Source organism: Heptranchias perlo, chromosome 25 (genome assembly GCF_035084215.1).
Source record: "Heptranchias perlo isolate sHepPer1 chromosome 25, sHepPer1.hap1, whole genome shotgun sequence".
Lineage (NCBI taxonomy): Eukaryota > Metazoa > Chordata > Chondrichthyes > Hexanchiformes > Hexanchidae > Heptranchias > Heptranchias perlo.
In genome coordinates, this window is record NC_090349.1 from 37,836,077 (window position 1) to 37,863,146 (window position 27,070).

Sequence of the window (27,070 nt, forward strand, 5' to 3'; positions counted from 1 at the left end):
AGGAATACCTTTTTGGAAGTACTTTACATGCCAATGAGCTGTTGACAGGGAGTAGTTAATAATGTAATAATTGGCTGGTTTTATTAATTAGCTGTGTTTCTACCATCCAATGCTTTGTCATGCTTCTAGTCTTATCCTTCTGATCGCCTTCTGCCGCTGTTCCAGATTAACTACTGTTGGCTTCTCTCCAGAAACTGCTGCTCTTCTTGCTTTATTGCATCTGCCAGGGGGTACCATCTCCAATTCCTTTCTCCAGTTCAGCACTCCTGCTCAAAATTTGGCCTCGTCTTTCTAGGAGATTTTCCCTGGGTACTCTGAATTCATGGGAAGTCTGCGGGCCGATAGAAATTGTTCTGAAGGCCGCAAGTTGGACACCACTGTTCGATTTGACGCCAGCTGTGAGACTGTTGACTAGAAAGTATGTTTCACCACACAAATCTTTTAAAAAAAAATCTACTTACCTGCTGTTTGGTTAAGGGATAAATAGAATTACATAGAATTTACAGTACAGAAACAGGCCATTCGGCCCAACTGGTCTATGCTGGTGTTTAGGCTCCACATGAGCCTCCTCCCTCCCTACGTCATCTCACCCCATCAGCATATCCTTCTATTCCTTTCTCCCTCATGTACTTATCTAGCTTCCCCTTAATATTGTACAGTGTCTCCTTAGCACACCTCATTTACTTAACCTCTCTTCTGCCCTCCTTTGAACTTAAAAAAAAACAATAACTTTTATGTAGCACCTTTAACGTAGTAAAACATCGCAAGGAGCGTAATCAGACAAGATTTGACACTGAGCCAAGGAATGAGATGTTAGGACAGGTGAGCAAAAGCTTGATCAAAGAGCTAGTTTCTCTTTCTTTCTTTTCAATTTCTTCACCTACTCTTCTGACTTATACCGAGATATGGCTCCGCAGCCCCAGAGGAAATTGAAGAAAACATTTTTTTAAGATTCAAAGGTTTTGCAATCCCTTTGCACCCTCCACAGTCCGATCTAACTCCGTCTGTGTCCAATGCAGTGTCAAAAATGACATTCTCACTGTTGCATTTTGTTGCTATATGTCACCCTTAGACAATACAAAAAGCCAACAGCTAAATTGCTGCCTGTCCCCATCTACTGGTCTTGCCCACCCCACCCCCTGGGAACAAATTTGCATGCACAGTGAAACATGAATTGAACAATTAGCTTTCAAAGCAATTAATTTAAGACAAGTGATTGTTGAAGCCCATTTGGTAACCAGCATTCCACAAAGCCTTCCTGACCCCCAAAACAGCAAATGCTGGAAATGCTCAGCAGGTCAGGCAGCATCTGTGGACAGATTTCCAGCATCTGGAGTATTTTTGAGTTGCTTTCTTCCCCCTTTCTTCGTAGTTTTATTTTGTTCTCCTCCCTTGAAGACATTCAGGCCGGTTTTCGATTTCGGTGTTCATTGGGCAGATGGTGGGCGGAGTGATCACACTGCCTGCCCGATGAAGTTTGTTGGAGGCCTCTTCAGGAGGGGGGGGTTTGTGGTTGGGAAAACTGGTGGTTCTTCCGCGTAGCCAAGTTGGAAGTTGGGCCTTCCAATGTGGGGGGAGGGTAAGGTAATCCTGCGGTGTTGCCATGGAGGAACTGACAGCAGACAGGAAGATATTTTTGGGGGGCCAGGAAGAGCATCCATGTTTCTCCTGGCCGCGCAAAAATCAGTGGCAAAGCGAAGTTAAAACCCTTTTGGAGCGGCCCGCAGCGGTCCCTTTAAGCGTTGGTTCGGCTGCTTAGTGCTCAGTTCCACTGGGCAGAGTGTACGGAGTGTTGCATTGGGGTCCTAAATACGGTGTAGGACCTCAGTGAGGCTCCTGCATGTTTCAGGTCAGCGTGCTGGCCGCATATTCCGAGGTTCGTTTTCTCGGCCCTGCGGGAAGTCCCAGATGTGACGGAGGTCTGGCGCATCCAGGTCTCTGCCATTTTCTGGAGGGTTCCGTCAGTTCCCCCTGCTGGAGTCATGGATAGGCCCAATTGAAATTCGGCCTAATGCTTCATTTGAATTAGACTGGGGAACTGCTGACGCGTTATTATGTAAGCAAATACAGCAGCTAATTTGCACTCAACAAGGTCCCATAAACAGCAAATGAATGGCCAGACTTGGAAATATATCGCCGTTCCTTCATTGTCGCTGGGTCAAAATCCTGGAACTCCCTTCCTAACAGCATTGTGGGAGAACCGTCACCACACGGACTGCAGCGGTTCAAGAAGACGGCTCACCACCACCTTCTCAAGGGCAATTAGGGATGGGCAATAAATGCCGGCCTTGCCAGCGACGCCCACATCCCACGAACGAATAAAAAAAAAAATCTCTTTTTGGTGTTGGTATTTGAGGGCGGAATGTTGGCCAGGACACCAGCACTCCCTGCTCTTCTTCGAAAAGTGCCTTGGGACCTTCTACATCCACTTGAGCAGGCAGACGGTGCCTCGGTTTAACATCATATCTGAACGACGCCACCCCCGGCAATGCAGCACTCCCTCAGTATTGTGCTTGCATGTCTGCCAGGATTATGTGCTCAAGAGTGTATTGGGGCTTGAACCCATGACCTTCTGGCTCAGAGGTGAGAGTGCTGCCAACTGACATTAGTAAGCTTGCTCTTATTTATACTCAGCAAGAGAGCTGAAACAACGGATAGAACATTGATAGCTCTAGAACTCCAAAACTTGGAGCCCATTGAAACTGCTATCATCAGTCTTCAGATTCAATTTTGGATTCAAGAACTCAAAGTTGAAGAGTTAAGGGGTGGGGGCAGCAATGATATTGTATAAATGGATGTTCTTTCATTAAGCAAATCTCCATTCTTTCTTGGCAGATCAAACATTTAAAAAAATTATTCATTCTCAGGATGTGGGCATCGCTGGCAGGGCGTGGTGGGCCATCGTCTTGAACCGCTGCACTGTATCAGCTTGCTAAGCCACTTCAGAGGGCAGTTAAGAATCAACCACATTGGTGTGAGACTGGAGTAACATATAGGCCAGGACGGCAGGTTTCCTAAAGGACATTAGTGAGCCGGTTGGGTTTTTACATCACCTGCTTTGTATTGCCAGGACTGAATTCACATTCTCAAACTGCTATGGTGGGATTATGAACTCATTTTCTCTGGATTACTAGTCCAGTAACATATCCACTACACTATCGTATCCTAGGCACCCTGTTGATCATCCAATGCATTACCTCATAAATAACTTTTCCATAGTACAGTCAAAAGTAATGGAGGCATAAACAGGGTCTGATGATGTGTGTCATTACACCACTCCTGCACTTGCCCTGTGTTCTTGGGTGACTGATTGGGACCCAGTTTGCATAAACAGTGCTTTTAAATAAATTCTGGCTGTGGATCTGTGTGGTTCCTGCCAGATCCAAGAATAAACCACACATCATAGAAACAAGGGTTTTGTGATAGATTGGGAGGGCTTTTTATAGACCCTTAAATGTGACTGGCCGGTAGCAGATATCTGAAAGCACTTGGTCTCTTTTAGAAGAGTAATTTGTTCCTGATAATAAATTCTGCCGTGTACATCTTGAACTCAGCCAGAGTGTCATGGTTGAGAGTGACCTTGACTGTTTCTCAGAGTAGCACTTTGACCTGGTTGCAGACTCTAGTTATGTGTCCGCGATCATGTCATTGAAAAGGTGAAAGAGCCATCTATTAACCACAATATTCACGCTGCCAAGAATACCATGTAATATTTTTCATGTTTCAATGAAATGATTCACAATTGAGAAAAATGTTTTAAAGGTACATTGCCAGGACTAGCCCACAATCTACATATCAGTATATTTGTGTTTAAAATGGATATTTGCATTCAATGTTCATTTGTCAATTGCTTAATGGTGATATTCTAGAACACACGATGATGAATTGCAGAATATGAATTGCATCTAATTGAAGCTCAGCCCACAATAATGCTCATGAGTTATCTAGCCCGCTCGTGGAATGTAAACTGTTTCCCACACTAACTTCTCATATATCCTCCATCATGGCTGCTTAAAAAAATTTTCATGAAGTATTTTCTGCATCTATCCAGTCTGATATCTTGCAGCCAAGAGGGCGGGGACACATCCTGCTCCCAAGCCACCATCAGTACCCCCTGGAGGTCACAGGGACTGTCCAGGCACAAAGCCATAGTCTTGCTTGGTAGCTCTCTGCTTGATATGGTTCACATCAGGAACTAAGTGAAATGGAGCTCCAACCCGCATAATTTCTTACTCAAAAAAGAACAGAAAACACTGGAAAACACTCAGCGGGTCAGGGCAGCGTCTGTAGAGAGTGAAACAAGAGTTAACGTTTCAGGTCGATGGCCCTTCATCAGAACTCCGTGTTATTTCTTACACCATGACTAACTCTGCTGCCATAGCTGGTTATGGTTTTAAATGATATCAGATGTGGGGTGATCCCTTTGGTAGCTTGTGTTTGTTTTACCATGAGGCATTGCTAAAACAACAGTCCATTGTGATTAATGCGTTGCTGTGTTCAATGGTTTTTGACATCTCATAAGATCAGGACTTCCTTGCTCTTCAGGCCCACTGGTTATTATTCAGTGTGATGCCTAGTTTTATTTTTAAGGAAATAATATGTCTTTTTAATGTCTAGCCTACATATTCAGCAACAGTAAAGTTTGTTGTGCATCTTTAAACAAGTCAAATGTAGAAATGAATAATTAAGTTGATGGATGTACAAATCTCTGAATTGTTTTACTTGCTCACGGCCAAACTCTTTGTGCTGAGATGGTGTCAGCAAGAATTAAAACTTTTTTGAAACCAAGAAGAATGGGGTGATGGGGATTGAGGGGGGGTGGGGAGAAAGAACTTTTTTTTTATTTGTAGCAAAATTGTAAATGTGTTCTTTGCACTCAATAATAACTACAGACAGAGGAAATATTCCCTACATCTTTCCAACAGGTATTAAACATACTGCTGTAAAGGAAAAGGGTCAGTTTTTGTTATGTTGTAGCGGGTCAAGCATTCTATGAGCGAGGGACCAAAATTAATGCAAACTTTAGCTCATTATTTCTCTTTTATGCCGCATTATTCCTTGGATCGATACCCGGGGCTCAATTTTCAAAGTGAAAAACGGGTTGGTTGGGGGCGAGGGGGCATTGAAAATTGCCCATTTCAGACCCGCCCCCAACCCGTCTCCAACCCGCTCATTTCCCGTTTTCACCAGGACGGGAAGAGGGGCGGGCGACCAACCCACTTCCAGGAGGTGGGCCGGGCCTTAAAACCTTTCAAGAAGGCTTTGGGCCTCCATTTTTCTGGGCTTCCCGATTTCAAACCCGGGGGGCTGGGATTCCCGGGTTTTACGCCTCGTGAAAGGAGGCGAGAACGCCCGAGACTAACAGCTAGGTGCCTAGAAAGGCACAGCTTGTGGGATCAGAGGAGCAGGAGTGCTTCCCCCAGGCTGACCCCCCCCCCAACGATCGTGGACACCCGACCCCCGATCGCGGACCCGTGACCCTCAACCCCGATCCTCCCCCCCCCGACCCCAATCCTCCCCCCCCCCACTCTGATCCTCCGATCCCTGGCCTTAATCAACCCCCCCCCCGACCCCGATCCTCCCCGACCCCTGATCCCCGACCCTCCCCCCTACTCCAATCCTCCGACTCCGATCCTCGCACTCAATGATCGCAGACCCCTGCGATGACCCCTGATCCCATTCCCCATGACTCATGACCCCCGTGCCAACCTATGCCCTCCCTGAGACCAGCCTGTCAATCAGGCCGGTCAGTCGGATGGGAAACCGACAAAAATAAAAGACGTCCTTACGTCAAAATCGTAAGGACATCCGGGAAACCCGTACTAATGGGATTCCCGACCCCGATTTGACCCCCCTGCCCCCTTCCCGGCTCGGTTTTAAAACTGAGCCCCAAGTGTGTGTGCTTAATTACCAGTGATATTTTAATATTGCGCCAAAGATTTTGAATTTCCTCCCGTCTCTGTAATCTAACATGATGACACTAAGGAGTGGCCTTTGGCAGTTGGTTTATCTGGTAAGAAATAATAGACCCAGTTTCAATGTATTCAAATTGGGAGAGATAGACCGTGGCCCTCTAATGCCTCCACTTCAGTTTAAAATATAAAAATCAAAATTTCAAAATGGCCTCAAATTGTTTGTGTGATGGTTCCGCTCTGATTTTATTTGCAGCTGAGCTGAAAGGTAAGGTAAGGCTTTGAGCTCCAGGGAATCTGAAACCTCCATCAGATAATTACAGCCTTGTGGAGGAGAACATTAACAAACTTTAACCTTTATTCACTGAGGTTGGTTGGAAAGCTTGCATTCCAATTAAGGGAGTGTTGTATTTTCAAACTTGGTTGAGGGTAGTTAGGGATTGGTGGATATATCCTTGCAAGAAGATGGTTTACACGTGACCAAGTGCCAACTATTTGCTCCTGACATTATGCCAGTGCTTTTCCTGGCAAGCTGTGTACTTTGAGGATAGAGGAATTGTTACAGTTTCATTTTACATACATAGAATTTACTGCACAGAAACAGGCCATTCGGCCCAACAGGTCCATGCCGGTATTTATGCTCCACATGAGCCTCCTCCCACCCTACTTCATCCAATCTTATCAGCATATCCTTCTATTCCTTTCTCCCTCATGTACTTATCTAGCTTCCTCTTAGATGCATCTATGCTATTCGCCTCAACTGCTCCATGAAGCTTAGAGTCCACGAGCCCAGCACAATGTGTCTTTGATCACTATATTCCCCATACACTACATGGGGAAACCTTGCAGAATTTGCAGAGCATGTCAAATTGCTAAATGGCAGTCCTAGTAATAAATGCAGAGTGCTGCAGTCTGCTTTTACTTTGCTGCCGTGAATTCAACTTGCCACTAGAGCTTTTGTTCCAGCAATCCTTTGGGCTGAGTATAACGTTTAAAATTTTCTTTCTGAGGGACTGGATTGTGCTGTGGGTTATCACACTGTCCTTTCACCTCCAAGACCTGAATTTGAATCCAGCCCAGGCTGTTGTGATGATTAAAGTCTCTACTGGCACTAATGAGTTTGGATGCTTTCAGTTCAGTGCTTAGTTGAGCACTGGCCCACAGTATAAACCTGCCCATCTCCTCAAGTCCTATGTTCTCACACTTTCTGGTATAGCTAAAACCTACTCCGTGTCTTTCGCATCTCCACCCCTGCCCCACCGCATTTCAACACTGGAGGCAAAGCTGTCGGCCATTATATCTCTGCTGTCTGAAATTCTCTTCCTAAGCCCTTTTGCCTGGCTACATCTCAGCCCACATTCCAAACCTTTCAAACACGTTTTCAGTTCATCTCTCCTAAATCGTACTTGGTGTCTCTATTTGACCCCTTACCCCTCCCCTCCCCTGGTGAAGCATCTTGGGGCATTTCTCTACATTAAAGGCACGTTAGTGCATGTTGTTGTTGTCATTACAAAGAATTTACAGCACAGAAACAGGCCATTTGTCCCAACAGGTCCATGCCGGTGTTTATGCTCCACGCGAGCCTCCTCCCACCCATCTTCATCTAACCCTATCTGCATATCCTTCTATTCCTTTCTCCCTCATGTGTTTATCTAGCTTCCCCTTAAATGCATCTATGCTATTCACCTCAACTATTTTTTTTCCATCCCTCTTCCCCAGTATCAACACCATCCCGAGCTATAAGGATTGGCAAGCCTCTTTATTGGCTGCTATGTAACTCGTTGCCAGAAATGCAGGAGACCAGACATCGTCCAATTTCCCTGTCCCCCTTCGAGGGAATCACTTTGCCTCCACCCCCTCAGCCAAGGTTGACGATAGCCATTTTCCAGATGTGGCTTTGTGCCGTAGCAGGTTGTGTTTTCACATGCGTGGCCACCGAGCAAATGGTTGTCATTGCTAGACTTTTACAGAGGCTTACATCAGCCAATTTAAACTGTCTGCTCATTATCTCCCCATTCCATTTTCCATCACGCTTACACCACGTTTTAGCTCAGGGAAATTGCACATGTGGGGACAATATAGACCGCAGAGCCCTGGCTGCTTTGTTTGGACAAGCACACATCCTCCAGAGATCAGCAGAGAATCTCACTGCAACAGCAGGAAATGTACTTTCATTGCTACGGTAATCCTTGCATGACATATTAAAATGTTAGCTGCCAAGTTCAAGGTATCTTGGAGAGATTCAGGTCGCATTAGACTGACTTGAATCATTAATTTTGCTGAGATTCATTTTGGAGAGATTCATGCAAATGTTTTCAAATTATGTTGTTCTCTTTGACCAGCTCTTGCCTGAAGGACCTGGGTCAAGGTTCACGGGCATTGATAGCATTCCAGTACTTCTTCATGCAGGAGCCAACAAAGCAAGTGTCGGGAGTCTATTTAACTTTAGGGGGCATCACTTCATGGTGTGATCGAGTTTGAACGGGCATCGAATTTTCATGCTAACTGTGCTGCTGATATGTACAATTCATTATGTACAATGAGGTGATCTTTAAGCATGCTGCAATTTTTGGAATATTGAGAGTTTCGTGGATTAAAATTGAGCAATCTAGATGAAGAACCAAAGTTGAAAGAAGTAGGAATGAAGACAAAATAAATCAAAGTAGTGGCTGAGCTTGGGTTTTAAAAGTTTGTAGATAGTAGTAGGAAGAGATGAGTGAGGGAGGTAAGGAGCACCTGGTGTCCCTGGGAAAGAATGAGATTAAGGAATGGTATAATGAGTTTTGATTACAACACAGTAAAAATGTAAGGTAAAGTGTAGGACTGCATATTTGGAGAAACAAAGAACGAAAGTTTAGGGGGCCAATGACCACAGTGATATCAATAAAACAGAAAGACAAGAAAGATTGCGATGTGGCGAGAGGTTGTAAGCTGGAAGTGAGACAAGATTCACCAATCAGCAGACAAGCTGTTTCTTGCGTCCTTCCCAGGAGTTTGAGATTAGTGATGGAAGAGTATGTTTCTTGCAATTCTATCCAGGAGTGGCGACTGCCATATTGAATATTTGTGAGATAATACAACTCTGTTATACTGAGGTAAGTGGCTGAAGTAATTTTTTTCCCTGTCTATCACAGAAATAAGCCAAAAGGTACAATTTGAAAGATATATTAAAAAAAGGCATCCTCCACGGGACCAAATATCTAATGTGCAGTGTCTGACTAGCAGCTTTGCTGAATTGGAATGACACCTGGCCTTATTGGAGCTTAAATTGGAGCTTATCTCCAATAATAAATGAGGGTAGTCATCATGGAAAATCAATAAGTGTAGGAGCTGCTGAATTGTCTTCATCCTGTTCTGTTCAATCAATGTTTTCATGAGAGCAACTAGCACTGTTCAAGTTTTCCTATTTTTTTTTGTGACATTATTTCTGTGTGCATTATTGGTCTAATATTCTGTTTCTTTCCCTTTCTTTCTCTCTCCTCTTTTGCCATTTTTTTGTCTCTTTGGAAAACGCTGCATGACCATTCTGCCCATCATGTAGTTTGATGTCTCCATATCCTTCAAGTCGTCTAAGCACCAAGTCCGTTCCTGTAACACACCTCGATTAAACTCTAGGAGCATGGCTGTATCCTCACGTCTAGCATTATGGGAACAAAAGGGAAGTTACTCTTCCTGGGTCACAGGTTTACTTCCTGCATGCAGCAGAGAAGATGAAGTTGCATTGGCTTTTAGAAGTGTGAATAAGCTTCTGCTAACGCTGCAACAGATATTCCTGCAAAAATGGTACGGGGGGTTAGACACATGGGTTTTGGTAAATTGAAAGCCGTTTGCAGAAAAATCCTATTTTTCATCAATACTTCAGTGCCTGTCCGTGTGACTATGAATCTGAGACTGATAACAGCTGCGTTCTTATTTAGAAAACCTGGCAAAGTGCTACAACGTTATTTAAAGTGAATTTGATATCAAAATTTAGACTGCTCCAGTGTCAAACTTGAAGACTATTTTACCTTGCCATCTGCTTTTAGAAGAATCGTTTTGTTGTACCATCACCAAATATCAGATATCTAGGCTGGCTGTTGTCAATTCATTCCCCTGTCATTAACAAGTTGTTTTCTAGACATTAGGAAGATTTCTTTCTCACAACATCTAGATGCTTTCCTAGTGTTTGATAATTTTTAAGCACTACGACAGCTATTGAATCAGTGAAGAGATCAGCACGCCATTAAACAGTTACCTATTTTCTCTTTCATAGATGGTCTACTTCTCAAAGAGGCTGCTCTCTCAGCAGATTCTCTTCATCTCTTTTTGCTCAATGTTCTCTCGGTTCATTAGGATCCCCCGCCTCCTCATCACCACCCCAAGCTATTTGAGTTTATCCTTGCTCTCTACCTAATCTAATCAGCATGTTAATTTTATATGTTGCCCTAACTGCGCCCTCCTGTCAAGGATCATCAACTCCATGTTGGCTGCCTTGATGATTGGGTCCCATCTGTTTGACATGTTACCTGTTCTCATCAGCGTTGCCATCACAAGTCCTTAATGTGCCTCCCTCCAGACTTCACAGATGCTCGGCAACAGTCAGCAAAGAGCAAGTCTATTAGATTTTCACACTTCATGACAACTTAGCTGGCTGCTCCATGCTAACATGATGCACCCAAGTTGTGTGAAATTCTCCTTCTAGTTTGACTCCTTGCATTGGTGTTTCCTGCAGCACGTTACTGAAAAAGAGGCTGCTTAATAAACAACGGCCACTGCTGATGTTTGCATTTGGGAGGAATATTTTGTCAATTGTCCTGTTAGAATCTGTAGTAATTCATAGGTCAGTTTGGGTATTCTGAATGATGAGATTAGCCCTGTCTTATTTGTACCATCATTGCAAGGCAGCTCCAGATAGTGCTCATGTAGCATGAAGTAATCCCTGGTGCTCATGAATGACTAAGAGCAATGCATTGTATTACACTGGTATGGTAGTAAAAACAGGGCAACTTCTGATGAGTGGGAATTATTGCTCATTTGAATGGAGGATACTAATTCCAGTTTCATGTTCACATTCATTGATTTTCAATGCTACAGTTCATCGTATTATATCTTCACACTCTTCCCTGCCGCAGGGTTACATGTGCCTTGGCATTATCATTGTATTTGGCAAGGTCACAGGACTGAGAATGGAGTTGACAGTGGAACATATGGTCCATCGTTTAATTTCAACGGTGCTACTGCCCGTTGGTGACCACCTCCAAAGACCAGCATGGCAGTAGAGGTGGGAGCTGTGCTGCTGTTCATGATTGTTCATTCCAGGGCTCAAGTAGAGTTGAGCTTCAGGGCTGAGCTATGGGACTCCATTTTCCTGACTATCTGAAACCAGTGAGCTAAATCTTGGCTTCAGAATGCCAAAGTGATGGAGGAATATCCAGTGCTGACTTTTGGCTGCTTATCCCCACTGACCTTGAGAAATTCTGGTTTGATATGTAGAATGTAGTCACTTTTCCAGTCGTTTGTTATGACGCAGATTACATTTGCAAAGCCAATGTGTCTAATCTCACCAATGTATTCAGATTACACTGTGCAACCAAGATATGAAAGCAAGATTGGATCTATGACATCCTTTATTTCCAATTGGATTGCTTGGTTCTGCTCTCTGTGGTGTTTGGCAGGTCTGTCACGGAGCTGCATGCATCATGCAGATAATTTTGAAGCAAATATTTTGAAAGTAACTAGATTTTGGAAGCTTCTTTACTGATTGCTTAGCTACTATAAATCTGCTCAGACAGTCAAAAACCAATCCGGAATACTGGTTGGGTTTGTTTAAAATTCAGTAGAATTTCAGAAAGAAGTTTTTTTAAAAGCGGCCTTAAATTTTTTTGAGATTAATAGTAAGGTGATGTTTATTTTTATACTTCTATCACCTGATAACTTTTTCTCCCCCTAACCTTTTTTTTGGCAATTAGTGCAACTGGGTGGCCCACAGAATAAACATTTCTGTGCAAGAAAATGAGATGGAGGGACGAAAGTGAGCATTGAAAATGGTGATGATGATATCCTTACAATATTCATGCATTAAAATTGAAAATGCGCAGTATGTAAATGTGAGAAGTCAGCCTAATGTCATCAGGACTGATTTTAATGAAGGGACGCAGCCGAAACATTTACCCACCTCCGTCTTAAATTGTTGTGTATTTCTTGCATTTTCTGTTTTTCTTTCGAATGTCCAGTATTTGTCGCTTTTCATCCCCTTTCTTTCATCTCTCATATTTACCATAATTGTTCTTCTGAACAATTTCTAAGATACAACCTAAATTTTACCTTCTGCAACTGTTCTGATCTGTGACAGGTACAACAGGAAGACATAGTCACCACCATGTTTGATGCACAAGAATTAGTCTCTGATTAGTACAGGAATTTCTGGCTTGTAAATCCTAAATAATTGATTAGGGAAGTCCTTTTAAAGTAGTAGCCGACCATTTCTTGTAGGGTGAGGGTTAAATTGTGACCCTTCTTAAAATTCACTCTTTGCGCCAAACAAAATCTTCATGACTCTTCAGGTTGATTTTGATGTGAATCCCGTTGAGTGTCCGTGAACGATCATACAGCCCTTCCCACCTCCTACTGCCACCATCGTGACTCTGTATCAGGTAGGTACTGACGGACTATTTCACAGGCGATATGAAGGTCAGGTCTTACTTTTTGACACAGTTTTATGAAAAAATCCCAGATACAGCAGGACCAGGGACTAAACCAGGGACCTTCTGGCTAAGCTCTCCACCAACGTGCCCCCTCCCCCCTCCCCCCCCCACTCCCGCACCTCTACCCAGTTATGTGTGTGGCCACGTTTCTGAGGTTGGGGTTAAGACACACTGTTGAGTGGAGTATAAGGAGTTGTGCATTTATCCAGCGCTATACCTGGGATACTTGATGCTGACACTGGGGGTCCATTTTTCAGATGGCCGAGCGGGTGCGTTCGTGGCGGGGGTGGGGCTGCTACAAATGGGGATTCCCGGGGCGGGTCCGGAGCCCGGCTCCGACCCGCCCACTTCCGGGTTCCCCAATGACGCGCTTAGATGCGCGCGCAGCCCCTGCGTGCGGGTCTCCCAGCGGCAATTAAATTGCAGGAGGCCACTCTGTCACTTTGGACAAAGTTTGGACTGCACCACCCTCCTCCTAACACTAAAAATTCACCAACTTGGAACCTCAAGTCCGGTGTGCAGACACATGTACCAAAGTGACAGAATGGTATCCTGCAATGAGTGAAGGTCTCCCCCCACCACCTCTCAAATGGACCTCTGCAGCTCCCACTGGCTGATGGCTGCAATACGTCTGTTTCAACTGGGAGTGTTTCCCCCATCACGGGAAACACGCTCTGTTGACATGAAAATCCCACACCTCCTAAAATATCCTCCCAATCAGGTCTGCAAACTACCTGGTGTGTGAATCTGCGCTGGTGGATGGCTGGCTCAGATGCGACGATGCACCCTCAGAGGCCGGCAGGTCCTCTGAGGAATCGCCCTCTGCAGTCACGGCGTTCGCAGATGGCCCTGCAAGAGAACAGAAAGCAATATTAAGCATGTGGACAGATGTTGAGGTGCTGCAGATGCCAAGTGATGTTAAGATCATTCGCAATCATGTGTTAGATTTCTGTCACCAGCCGCTTGTGCACTCCCAGTCTCGGCATCCGCCACGGACAGGCACTCCAGCGTCCGGCTTACTTCCAATGCCTGCTGCTCCGCGTCTGTTAAGACCACCTGGTGTGGTGGGCCCCCTCCGGTCCCTGCCCTCTCCTGGGCATTCCGGCATCTCTTCTCCTATCAGGGCAAAACACAGAGAGGCGTGATTGAGTGATGGTTGCATGGTGACCCGCTGCATACATTGGTGTGGGTGGGGGTGACTGTGAGGGAGATGCATGGGAGGCTGCATGTGAGACATAGCCATGAGATTGTATGAGGATTGGGTTGCGTGGTAGTCTTCGAATGGGAACTGGGGCGGTGAGTAAGTGCAGGTAAGGTGAGGATGATGGTTGAGTGGATGTGAGGAGTGATGCGAGAGTGTTGTGGTGGCAGTGCAGAAGGAGTTGTGTGGTGGTGGAGGTGATGTGGAAGACGGAGTGTGGGAGAATGCGTAAGTGTACTCACTTTGGCTGACCTGGTTAGGTCATTAAAGCACTTCCTGCACTGGACCCAGGTTCGGCACACATTGCTGCTGCTGACCTCCTCGGCCACCTCCAGCCGGGCCTTCTTGGTGGCAGAGGCAGGCCACTTCCTCCTGTCTGATGGGAAAATCATTTCCCTCCTCCTCCTGACCCCATCGAGCAGCACCTGGAGTGAGGAGTCAGAGAACCTTGGAGCAGCCTTGCCTCTGGGCTGCTACATGCTGCCAATATGGTTGTTTGCTGCAGGAGGAGCATTGGAGGACTGCCCCTTTAAATAGGGCTCCTCCTGCTGACAGCCTGTGATGCAGGTGCCCAGTGCGCCCGCTGCGCAGGTCTGGAACGGGAAACCCAGAAGCACGCGTAAGTACCTTCAATTAGGCTGCGATCGCGTGCGGAGCACCCCGATTTCACTGGACGCGTTCCCCACGCACCCAGTCAACCCCCCCAGCTGGCAACCCGCCTCCCTCCTAATATCGGGCCCTGGGTGCCTGTAATACACCACCAATCATTTTATTATGTTTAGAATCAATTTCATATTAGAGGAAATCATGTTTGAGATCCAAATTATTGGTAATCTCTTCCCCCGCCCCTCCCTGCTTCCCCCGGTTATGTGCGTGGATAAACTGTAGTCTTCATGGACTGGTTGAGGGTTAGATCTTCAAACCATGACCTTCAAACATGGTGAGTTCATGGTCTCAGCGGGGTGGGCAGAGAAATGTTCATGCTCCTCTTTTCTTTCCTTCAGTGGCTTCTTATTCAGTGGCTGCTATTGTTATTCAGTGGCTGCTATTGTTATACAGTGGCTGCTATTGTTATACAGTGGCTGCTATTGTTATACAGTGGCTGCTATTGTTATACAGTGGCTGCTATTGTTATACAGTGGCCACTACTGTATATAATGGCTGCTACTGTAAAAAATGACTGCTATTGTATAACAATACCTGCTATTGTTAGACAGTGGCCGTTACTGTTATACAATGCCTGCTATTGTTAGAGACCTAGGAACTATGGGGGGAAATGTGAGAGTAGGAATTGAGAGTGCTGTAGTGTGTTGGATGCTAACCTTTCACCTCTGGGGCTTGGGTTCAAATTTAAACCTGGATGAAAGTCTCCGCTGTCAGAAGGTTATAAGGATACTCGATATATGAGTTTGGACAGTCTCTCAGTTCTTAGTTACCCTGATTGGGCACTAAACTGGCAATCTTGCTTAGGGAGGTTGATTTGGGAAATGGAAACATTACACTGGGCACAGCAGACGGGGTTTTCTGACATTTGGATTGAGACAGTTTGTTGAGACAGAACAGAAGGGGCTCTGTGTCCAACCTATGCCATTCCTGACCTGGGGATGCTTGATACTGAGACTTGGTGCCTGTGAAGCCTCCCACCCAGCCCCATTCTCTCATTCTTTCAGGTTCTCTCTCGCAGCACACAATATGTTCGCAGGTCTCTATGAAAAGGTCCCATTTCCCAGTGCTGACTCGTTTCATACTGTTGAGTGCAAAATTCACCAAAATCCTCCCTCAAAACGTTAACACATTGAATGCCACTGAGCGAGTATCATTTTTGCAGATGTCGTAGGTTGAAGGAAACCCAGGGTACAAGACTGACTGTCTGAGTGGTAAATGGAATTAAAATGCCTTCAAAGCTCCATCTCTGCTTTGCTAACACCAAAATTTGAGGCTAACGCTTTGTAGATTACAATTAGATACTTCACAGTGTTGCATTTTGTGCATGTTTGATTTAAAATATGAAAATTAGTATTTTCAAAAAAGTAACTCTATACAGAGGGACGTTGTTTATCCAAACTGATGAGTTAACCAAGATTCCTGGTCACCCAGTGTGACTTGTGTTTTCAGCCACTTTGAGGGCCATTTTATAAGACTTTGCTTCCAACATGTAGTCTTACTAGTGGCGAGTGCGGTTTGGAAAATGAGGCTATGATGTCTAAGCTTCATCCCTACTATTGTGCTAATCACTCGCCAGGCTCTGCGATGGGAGCAGAATCTTGCATAAACAACCTTCCCAAGTTCTCCACGTTGGTTTCATTTTGGAAACAATGGAATGTTGTTACTAGGATTTCAGTGCAGTGTACTGGTGGGTGGGTGTTATTATCATATTGTGTGCACTTGAATTGTGAAAAGCACCCAGCTCTCGAATTATATAGGACTGGGTCTTCCTATTTTGAGTTGTGTCTAAAGAGAGTCGGTTTGAGCTGTAAGGTACTGGTGGCTACAGATCTGTCACTGGTGGGCAATTGAGACACTATATTAAGTTGAATACAGAGGAACACACAAGAATCATATTGGCCTGTGAGATCTCTCCCCCTATTTAGTGTATTGGTACTAATACTAAATATGCCTGGTGATACTGACCAAATATGCGATCAGGTATCTGAACTTTTCACTTCTCCAAACAGAAGGATTTTCTATTTGAACATACAGCGTCCCACTGCATAGGTAAAATGGATTTGCATTAACGGCTATTTACCTGACTCCGAAGTAGACCTCTCCCGTCTATGACCGTTCGTCATTTCAATTCTTGTGGCACCATCTCTCATTCCACTGCTCCATCGTCCTGTGTATCCTATACATTTGTGCTGTCAATAGTCAAGCCATCTTTGTTGTCGAGGAGATACAACTTTGATAAACCATGGTATCAATATACTGAAATGGTGAAACTCTTCTTCACGATCAACCCAGGGAGAGTTGGGGGGATGGGGGTGGGGAGAGAGGAAGTGTGTGCATGTATACTTTGGGAGAGAGGGGCTGACCGCCGATTCTTGTTATAAAAAGACCAAGGTTAAGGGTCAAGGCTTCACGGTACAGGAAACCACTGCGGTCGAAAAGGTGAGGTGGGTGGGTGAGGTAAATCAAGACATGGTGATTAGGTGACGCCAAACTCAGGTTTCAAAAGTTTGAAGATCATTGGAGGAAAGGAAGTCTGAGGGCTGTAAAGAGGTCCACAGTTTTGAGTTTCTCGGAGAAATTGAGTTAGAATAGGAGATAGAGCAATGAGTCTCGATTTGCACACAGTGAGGATGAAGGGAGGAGGAAAAGTGTGTAGGATGGGGTATTTGGAGTGATTATTCATAAGTGGCAAGCCAGTGCTGGATGGCATTGCCTATCCTGTAGTTCTGACCTGGATCAGCCTGAGCTGTTGACCTACCCAAATGGGCATTTCCTTTACATTGTTGCTGGTACAGTCCTTTCCTGGGCTATCTTGGACAATCCATGGCCAGAAATGTCGAATTGCCTTACGTGATTTTGATCACCTGTGCACATGCCATGCATGTGTGCAGTTGCTTCAGTGTTGCTATTGGCCCTCTGAATGTGCCCAGTAATATAAGCAGGTGCATCGTAACTAGGGTATTAAAACCTAATCCATCCAACAAATGGAGCCTCGAACGTCGCCCGTGACAATTCCCCATAGAATGTAAGATGAAATGTCTATATACACGTCCCACACAATACAACATTCTATTTCCTACCCTACGTCCTGTCGGATGAGAAACCCCTAAATGGACCGAAGGTGGGTTTTATCAGATGTAATGGGAATGGACACTGACGCCCTATTACAATGGTCGGTTTGTCCATTAGCGGTGGTGAGAGGTGTACTCCGAAGATGCTTTCGTTAATGAGCATGTTGCGTACCGGCTGTATCCAAGGTTACATGCAAATTAAGAGATGAACTTTCAATTTATATCACACATCTGGATCATGTTTCTGTGCTGTGGGGGTCATAAGATCTCAGGCCTCAAAGGGTAGTGATGAACTATAATCTTATATATAAATAAAAAACATTCTTGACCATGTTAAAGTGTATAACTTGCCTGAATGCCACCGGGGTGGTGAGGGGAAAAAAAAGAATCAACTTAATCGCTATCAGATGATTTCCCCTGCTGGAAGAGTGCATGTGTGGATAATGGACAGGGACAGGGACAGGAACAGGTTCAGGTTTGGTTGTGATGCACCCTGCGGTTGAATAGCCTGCTGACGCACACTGTCTGGGGCTCTCAGGCAAAAAAGTGACTGCTTTGGGCAATGTACCAGAGGGTGACCCACAACCTGTGAATCCTTACCCCAGCCTGCTCCTTCAAAAGAGAAAGGCAGTACGGAATAACTCTGAGTGACTTTGGGAAGCGTTTGAGATTGCAAGCCGTTTTACGTGCCTCAGGCCCCAATTTCTTGTTGCTTACTCTGCTGAAAACTGCACTACGGATGTTATCCATATCAGTAATTTGATTAATATAATATATATATATATATAGATTTAAAATGAACATAAAATCCCTCTGATTCGCCTCAGGCCACACATTGACAAATTCCTATTCCCCCCACTCCCATCCTCTTTTGAAGGTGTTGACTCCTTGGTGGGGTAAGGTTCTACTCACCTAAATTACCATTGTTCATGTGTGGACCTACAGGCTGAGGTTTGGAAGGATGTCAAGTGAGCTCAGGATGCTCCTGTGACCGAATAGCCTCATTGCCAAAGCTCCTAGCGTGAATAATGGCCACTCGGTGAAGCATCATAGGGGACCTGCCAGTTGGAAAAGTGAGGGAGTTGATGCCTTGAGCAAGGGGAAAAATTGGGAGACAGGGTATCGAGTTTCTCACTGGGTTATTTGTTTATAATTCAAACCCCATTGCTTGATGTAAAACGTTACAGAAAGTGCACGGGGATTGAACACTGCTGTTCTAAAATGGCTCTTGGTCAATTTGTATAAAAATAGATCAAGCAAGAAGAGCACCCTCCTCCCCCTGTGTCACCAATCTCCCCCGTAGCTACTGCAGGATTCATCAAGCAGCTTGTCCGACAAACGGAGAAAGAAGCGAAAGAGGCACGAGAGCAAGAAAAGGAGCGAAGATTCGAACAACAGGTGGGTGTGTCGGAGAGCTGTGGGCAGGAGGGGAGGGTGGAGGGAGGGCTGTCTGGGAGAAGCAATCGCAGGGACGATAAGCTTAAAGTTGAAGAACACTCTGTAAACCTTCCAATTGGATTTAGGATCATCGAACTTTACTATGATCACAGACAGAGGCCATTCAGCCCACTGTGCCTATGTCGGCTCTTTGAAAGAGCTACCCAATTAGTCCCACTCCCCTGCTCTTTCCCTGTAGCCCTGCAAATTTTTCCCCTTCAAGTATTTATCCAATTCTCTTTTGAAAGTTACTATTGAATTTGCTTCCACCGCCCTTTCAGGCAGTGTATTCCAGATCATAACAACTCCCTCCACTTTGTGCCTGTACTTTGATATCGGTTGTTTATGATCTGGGCTGTAATTGTGTTTCAGACTTGGTTTTATGACTGCGATGGTGGCTGGTGAAGATTTTTCTATACAGCCGTGAAAATAAAATGATGATCAGGCTGTTTTTACCAATCCTTTTTTGCTTATTTTTGCCATTTTTTTTTTCAGTCACACTTTTATCAAAAAAAAAGTAAAAATTGGAGCAAATATTTGAACCTCTCTTGACCGATTGTGTAGTGCAAACACACATTGGTCGGCAAACATTAATTCTGGTGCAAATTACTATTCAGGGCAGTAATTTTCTTTTTCTTTATTTTGGAGGAAGTTCAGAAACAAAATCCCGATGTTGCAAGCAAAATCATTATGAAATAATCAAATTTAAAGAATCCATTTTGAGGATGTTTTTCAGCATTAACAAATGAACTGCATAGAATTTTGGTTCCAATTTTCCCTGGCCTTTACTTTTAACTTTCAGTTAATTTGTTTTAAAAATCAGTTTGGGTGGGCCAGACTCTCCCTGAATTTTAGGGATGTTGCCCTTTTAAGTGGGGGGGAGCACTTTGATTTGTGTCCCTGTGGCGCTAGCTGTGCCTGGCCCCACTTTTCCAGTGGTCTAGCTCAAAGTAGGATTCTTTTGTATAGTCGTTCTGCACCCTCTTTTATTATTTCAGTGGGTTGCTTTTAAAATATTGATTTAATTCCCCTCCCCCGAACAGCCTGGTCACCGATTTTCCCTTTTAAGGGAGCTGTGTGCCTCGTGGTATTTGTTAGCATTGGAATCGGCCATGATTTTAAAGAAAGGTGAGGAGCATTCTTGCGACTCCACCAGATGCGTGATTTCTGATTTGGGTGAGCATTGTTGCCCATTCTGCAACCTGTTTCTATCTCCCTCCCTATCTCTGTAACCTCCTCCAGCCCCACAACACTCCCAGATCTCTGCACCCCTCCAATTCTGGCCTCTTGCACATCCCCGATTTTGATCGCCCCACCATTGGTGGCCATGCCTTCAGCTGCCTAGGCCTTAAGCTCTGGAATTCCTTCCCTAAACCCCTCCGCCTCTCTACCTCTCTCTCCTCCTTTAAGACGCTCCTTTAAAACCTGCCTCTTTGACCAAGCTTTTGGTCACCTGTCCTAATATCTCCTTATGTGGCTCGGTGTCAGGTTTGATAACGCTCCTGTGAAACACCTTGGTACGTTTTACCAGGTTAAAGGCGCTATATAAATGCAAGTTGTTATGTTTATGTGTGGTATAGTGACAGGATATGATTAACACTGTTCCATCTAGCGCTGATTCTGAACCCATCCCACACCTAACCCCACCCAAACATCTTGGAAGCTTATGGGGACCAGCTGAGTTAAAGGTGCAGTACTAGAACTATTTAAAATTGCAATAAAAAAGGACAACAATGTGTTTTGAGGTCAATGAAGTTTTTTTTTAAATGTTAAACAACATTTGATTGAGATGTTGCATGTTTAATGTGTTTTTCTGATCTCTGCAGCCTTGATGCTAATCTTGTATGATCCTCCGTGTATGCTATAAATCAAGAGGATGTTTTCCCTTTCATCACCATTAACCTTAACCCTTCACCTATCTCCCATTACAGCGTCCAGCTAAATTGGGTGGTAGTGTGGTTCAACATTTTTTACATTTAACTCAGAATGAAAGCCAGGCAGTAGACGAAGCAATGGACAGCAGGACTCAGCTATTGGTAAACGGGCACCATGGAGATGGACCTGAGGGTGAATCTGCACCACCACCAGAAACAAAGGCCGAATGCAAACGAGCGAAAGTGTTTAGGAAACCAAAAGTGACCCAAGTGACTGCACCATCAGGAGGAAATCAGACTCTGGAACGGGAAAACGTGGACAGTTCTCAGCAAAAAATTGGTCCATTCCAAACCAGGCAAGGTCCAGTTGCTATGGAAACCAATCTCGGTGCTCAGCAGCCCAGCAGAAATGAAGAGTTCTCAAAGGAAGATGGGAAATCTCAATTGAACGTAGGGAAGGTTACACCAGACAGGCAAGAGTCCAATTGTCAAGTACCTGAGGGCCCAGCGGGGGAGAATATGCAAGAAAAACTCATCAATCATGAAGCGAATCAAGAGATTGAGGAAAGTCGAGGGGAACAAGTGGATTTGGAGAAGGTAATTTCTGTCTACGGGACTACCCATTAGCCAGTTCAGGAAGTTACATTTTTCTAATAGCAGTAATCGGAATGTGGAACCTTACTCTCAGAATGTTTTTCAGACCTGGCTGGTGGAAAGGCAAGTGATCTGATTTAAGATTTCTCAACAAGAAACACAATATTCTGACTAATGTCTCCTTTTGGATTTGACTGTCCTTTTACATATTGGTTTCTTAGTGAAGTAAGCTCTGTAATTTGGGCCAGCTTTCATGGTCAATGGATTTTTGAGATGATTTGAAAATTATTAAATTGCGTCTTAAAATGTGGTGCAATTTTTTAAACAGGAAAACTTTCCATTTTTCTTTCTCTCGTCTTTTGTGGCAGTACAAGAGGCAAAAAAAAAATTGGGCCCAATGTGTTCAACTTTTGAAGAAGCCTTCTCTACTGAACATGGTCAGTATTACAGGAGTAAAAGTACATCGATTGAACTTAAATTTGATATTTTCTTTGTTTTAGGTGAGAGACGATGTTTGGTATGAGACTGACAGGGTCTGGTATGTCCACAAAGAAGGATTTACTTTAGGTAATTACTCTTTGATCTTATTAACCTATTAATTCAGAGATGTTCTGAAAAAATCCAAATCAAGTTCTGAAAGGCATGATTAGCCGGTTTTACTTCTAATGAATAATATATTGAAGTACTATTACAGCAGGGAATGGAATATCAGCAGGTCGATCTGAAGGAAGAAGACTGCAGGTTAAGTCCCTCTGTTGGCTTTGCATCCTCAGGTCCTTCAGATGAGATGTTGTGCCTGTTCTGGTGATTTGTTTGTATGTTAAAGATCCCATGGCATGATTCAAAGAAGAACAGGGAGTTGTCCTGGTGTCCTGGCCAACATTCTTCCCTCAACCAACACCATCAACAATAGATTAACTCTCATTCATCTCACTGTGGGATCTTGTGTGTAAAATGGCCGTCATGTTTGCCTACACAGCAACAATGACTGCGCTTCAAACTAATTTTTCCTACGTGAAGTGCTTTGGGACATCCCGGATGCTAAAAAGTTCTAGAAATACAAATTATTTATTTACGGTAGATGCAGAAATCTGGAAGTAGTGTTGTCAGCTCATACTCTCAGTTAGGAATGACGTGACGGTGTAACGGAACTGAAAAGGAAGGGGGAAGGGGAGAAAATATTGAAATGTCTTCCCAAAAAATCTGGGGTTGAAGGATGAGAACTTCCAGCAAATGGGGGCACATCTGTGAATTGCAGTGATATCTGTCAAATCCCAACCAGAACTCATTTACAAAGCAATACAGTTCTGCAGATGCACAGAAAACAACTATTTTGACTTTGAAGGTTTTCATTTTCTTTCTGTGGATAATACGGGCATTAACAGGATTTGATAAACCAGTATTTCTGTTGCATGCACATACCCTGATGCTTCTTCATGTGCTCATTCACTCCTCCTGCAAGCTTTTCTTTTAATGGTCTTCAATAGTTCTGGCACCTGTAGACCAGAGATGTGATTTGGTTTGTGCTGTGAGCTGGTTTTGACATCACTGCGATTAAAATGTTGTACTGTGATTTGGGTGTTAAGCCATCTCAAGTGCGCTTAGGCAAAAGGAGTGAGGCCTGGAGGAAGCTGTTTCGCATAGACTCGGTTTCACCCGTACACGGAAAAAGTAAAAAAATGTACAGGCAGTCCAAAACTTCACTTTGAATCTCCCACCACCACCCCGCCCCCAACCGAAATACACTCAAGCTTCCCTCCCATCTCTCACGCAACAACAACAACTGCATTTATATAGCGCCTTTAACGTAGTAAAATGTCCCAAGGTGCTTCACAGGAGCGTTATCAAACAAAATTTGACACCGAGCCACGTAAGGAGATATTAGGACAGGTGACCAAAAGCTTGGTCAAAGAGGTAGGTCTTAAGGAGTGTCTTAAAGGAGGAGTGAGAGGTGGAGATGTTTGGGGAGGGAATTCCAGAGCTTAGGGCCTAGGCCGCTGTACGCACGGCCGCCAATGGTGGAGCGATTAAAATCGGGGATGCGTAAGAACATCAGTAGATTCAGTCCCTCCATAACACCCACCACTTGCTCTCTCAGCTTCCACCCAACCCTGCTCCTGATCATTCAGCTAGCTCTCCTTAGCCCAGTGTTTCGCAGACACCATCGGTTACCCCTGCATTCAAAATTGCTATCATAAGCCCCTCTTTAAAAGTGCACCCTTAATTTCCCCCCTCCTCTTCCACTGCTGGCCTACTTCTCATTCTCTTTTCCCTTCTAAGGTCCTTCAATTTACCATCACAACCCACCTCTTCCACCGTTCCTTTGTTTGAATCCCCCTTTAGTCCAGGTTCCATCCTGTGAGACAGTTCTGGTCAAAGTCACCTATGTCATCTGGTGTGTTATCTCTCATTTGTTCTCCCTGACCTCTCTGCAGTCTTCAGTATGGTTAACCAGTCCATCCTCCTCCACTGCCTCTCCTCTGAGGCCCACCTTTCATAGTTCCACTCCTACCTACCCTAACATAGCCAGCATATCTCCTGAAATAGCTTCTCCTCCTGTCTTCCCTTTCCTGCATGGTCACGTCCAGTATTCCCCTAGGTTCTAGCCTATCCTGTACTAGGTTCTGCTCACTTATCACCCCTGTTCTCACCAACGTCCCCTGGCTCTCCGTCCACCACTTCACGGACTTCAAAATCCTTGTCGTCCTCTACAAATTCCTCGGCGGTCTCCCAATATTTGCAACCTCGAGCATCCCTACATTCCAGCATCCACTCTGAATCTGGATTAAGTGTCAGACTTTATTTGGCAGAATCTTCAGTTATCATCGGTTCCCTGTCTGGAATTTTCTCTCAAAACTTGTCTGCCTTAGTCCTTCTCTCCATCTTTCAAAAGCTCCTTAAAACCTGCCTTTTACACCTCTTCGATGGCCACCTGCCTAACTGTTCTCCGAATCCCTGTTTGGTGTTTGAATGTCCCTTCCCTCCCCTCCCCCATGAAGCACCAAGCACCTTGGGATGGTTTGCTCCATTGAAGGTTATACCACTAAAAATAAACAGTCTGGTCATTTATCTCATTGCTGTTTGTGGGACTTTGCTGTCTGCAAATTGCCTGCTGCGTTTGCCATCATTACAGCAGAGACTCCGCTTTGAAAGTATTTAATTGGCGATGAAGTGCTTTGGGATGTCCTTGGGTAATGAAAATGCAAGCTCTTTCTTTGTTAAAAGTGAAAATTTCTTTAATGTTAAGAGGGAACCAACAAGTCTGTCAGCTCTCTGCTAATGTTAAAATTTAAGGGCATTCAGATGTTAGTGAGTAGAACTCTACAGATGTATGAATGTACAGTTTTCTTTCCTTGGCTAATGAGAGCTGAAAGTGTAAGTCGGCTTTACCTGCCCTCAGCGGGTATCAGTCTCAGACTCAATTCTGTTCTAATAATGTTCTCGAACAATTATGGAACGGGGTTCAGCTGATCCAGTCTGTGCAGAGCAGGCTCGAGGGGCCGAATGGCCTACTCCTGCTCTTAATTCGTAGGTTTTCTTTCTAGGCAGCGTCAGCTGTGGCTCAGTTGGTAGCACTCTCACCTTTTGAGTCAGAAGGTTGTGGGTTCAAGTCCCACTCCAGTGACTTGAGCACAAAATCCAGGCTGACACCTCAGTGCAGTATTGAGGGAGCGCTGCACTGTCGGAGGTGCCATCTTTCGGATGAGATGTTAAACTGAGGCCCCGTCTGCCCTCTTAGGTGGATGCAAAAGACCCCATAGCACTATTTCGAAGAAGAGCAGGGGAGTTCTCCCCGGTGTCCTGGCCAATATGTATCCCTTAACCAACATTACTAAAACAGGTTATCTAGTCATTATCCCATTGCTCTTTGTGGGAGCTTGCTGTGCGCAAATTAGCTGCTGCGTTTCCTACATTACAACAATGACTACACTTCATTGGTCGTAAAGTGCTTTGGGAGGTCCTGAGATTGTGAAAGGTGCTATATAAACCCAAGTCTTTCTAAAAATGGAATGACACTCAATTGATGTACACTGAGAGCTCCCCCTAAAAGTCCTGCAGTTTCCTGCACCATTGTACCTACCAGTACAGTTAGCTTCATCTCAACAGCAAGCATTTTCTGGTTGATTTTCTTTCCTCTCCCTCAAATAAACCTGTTTCTCCTGTCATCAGCCACTGTGCTCAAACCAGATGTTGGAACCCCAGAGCTTTCAGAGGGTCGAGTCCGAATCCGGATTGAAAGTGACAACACGATCATAGACACAGATGAAGAGCTCATTCATAAAGTAAGTATCCTGCAACTGCAGCAGTCCTATTGATTTAATTTTCTTTTTAAAGAAGCACATTTTTTTTTTCATCCTCTCCAGTTTTCTCTCCTTCTCACTTGAGGGCAACTGACTCTCACTGAGGTCCAGCTCATGGGTCTGGCTGTGCTCTGGTATATCATCCAAATGGCTATTCTTCATGTGTCAGCCTGGTTAGCGAGTATCCCCAGGTTATTTGACCATTGGGGACTTCACGGCTGAGCCTCATTTGGTCCTCACCAGATGTCCACATGCAGGCAATATTCAGTAGGGCTCATTGGGTAACGATCAAGAGTGGGAACTCTAAATGATTCCTCTCACCCTCTTCCCACCTTGGGTCACTGAGGCCAATTATAATCCCCCTGACTGAGATCAATGAACTCAGCACAGACCAGGAATTGAACTTGGAAACTGCCTGGTGCCTCAGTTCCAAACTGGATGGTGCTTTGCACAATTGAATCTCGGAGGGGGTGAGTTATTCCGCAGAGTTTTTTGGCAAACTGTTTCTATGATGTGACACAAATTTATGTCAAAACATTTCACTCCAGCGGACTTGGCACAGACAGTGCTTCTTTAAATAGCTCTTTAACTGGCCAGAAAGAGTCACTTCTTCCATCTCCTGAGTATGTCGCTGTGCATCTTTGGATAATGTCTACCTAAGTCTTGGCCTGCTGCAAAAAAAAACTTGGATTAATTATGATGCTGTATATTGGGTAATTTTTATATATATATATAGGTATACATGGGTAAAACATACACATTATATGTTCAGACTATGTGTCCTACTTCACAGCAGTGCAATCTCGGTTATTCCCAGTAAAAATTACTGTTTTTATGAGGATGGTGGAAAGCAACGTATGATTCACTGTTTTAAAATAAAGTGACTCTTCAAGGGATTTGCAATGTCTGCTCAAAAACTCAATGTTGGCAATGATCTGACCTTCAAATGATGAATGCAGCTTTGTGCAGTGACGGTCTGCAGGTGTGAGCTCCATCTTGTGAAGCTATGACAGCACTGCACCAGTTTGCTCTGATGCTAGTCCACCCGAAACTTCTTCAATCCTTGTATTCTTCATCTCGTGGGCTGTCACTTCTAGGTAGTCGTGCAACCAGCTTCAAATGGAGAGGAGGGGGGACGGGAGGGAAGGGGAGGGAGGAGTACTAACTGTGGTGGTCTGTACCAACCAAGGCTGATTTTTCTCCAAAGGATTGCACAGGGTTGTTGGATCTTAATAAATCAGTTTGAGTTGAAGTATTCCAGATATGAAAAACAGAAAGATAATATAGTTAACTTTCAACTGAAATAAGCACACAGTTTTGTAAGGAGGAAA

The 27,070-nt window shown here is 44.5% G+C and overlaps 1 protein-coding gene across 5 annotated transcripts in view; it reads left to right on the top strand.

Annotated features, from left to right (window-relative positions):
• The window catches only part of LOC137342242 (unconventional myosin-XVIIIb-like), a 265,799-nt gene that overhangs the window by 20,590 nt on the left and 218,139 nt on the right, over positions 1-27,070 (top strand). For 3 of the 5 annotated variants that reach the window (XM_068006069.1, XM_068006068.1, XM_068006071.1), the window contains exons 2-6: positions 9,454-9,568; positions 18,783-18,931; positions 20,902-21,441; positions 21,939-22,005; positions 25,609-25,721. In XM_068006069.1, coding sequence (XP_067862170.1) covers positions 9,532-9,568; positions 18,783-18,931; positions 20,902-21,441; positions 21,939-22,005; positions 25,609-25,721 — 906 coding nt within the window. In that variant the 5' untranslated portion in view covers positions 9,454-9,531. The remainder of the gene's footprint in view (positions 1-9,453; positions 9,569-18,782; positions 18,932-20,901; positions 21,442-21,938; positions 22,006-25,608; positions 25,722-27,070) is intronic. The other 2 variants (XM_068006072.1, XM_068006073.1) reach the window with 2 other exon arrangements.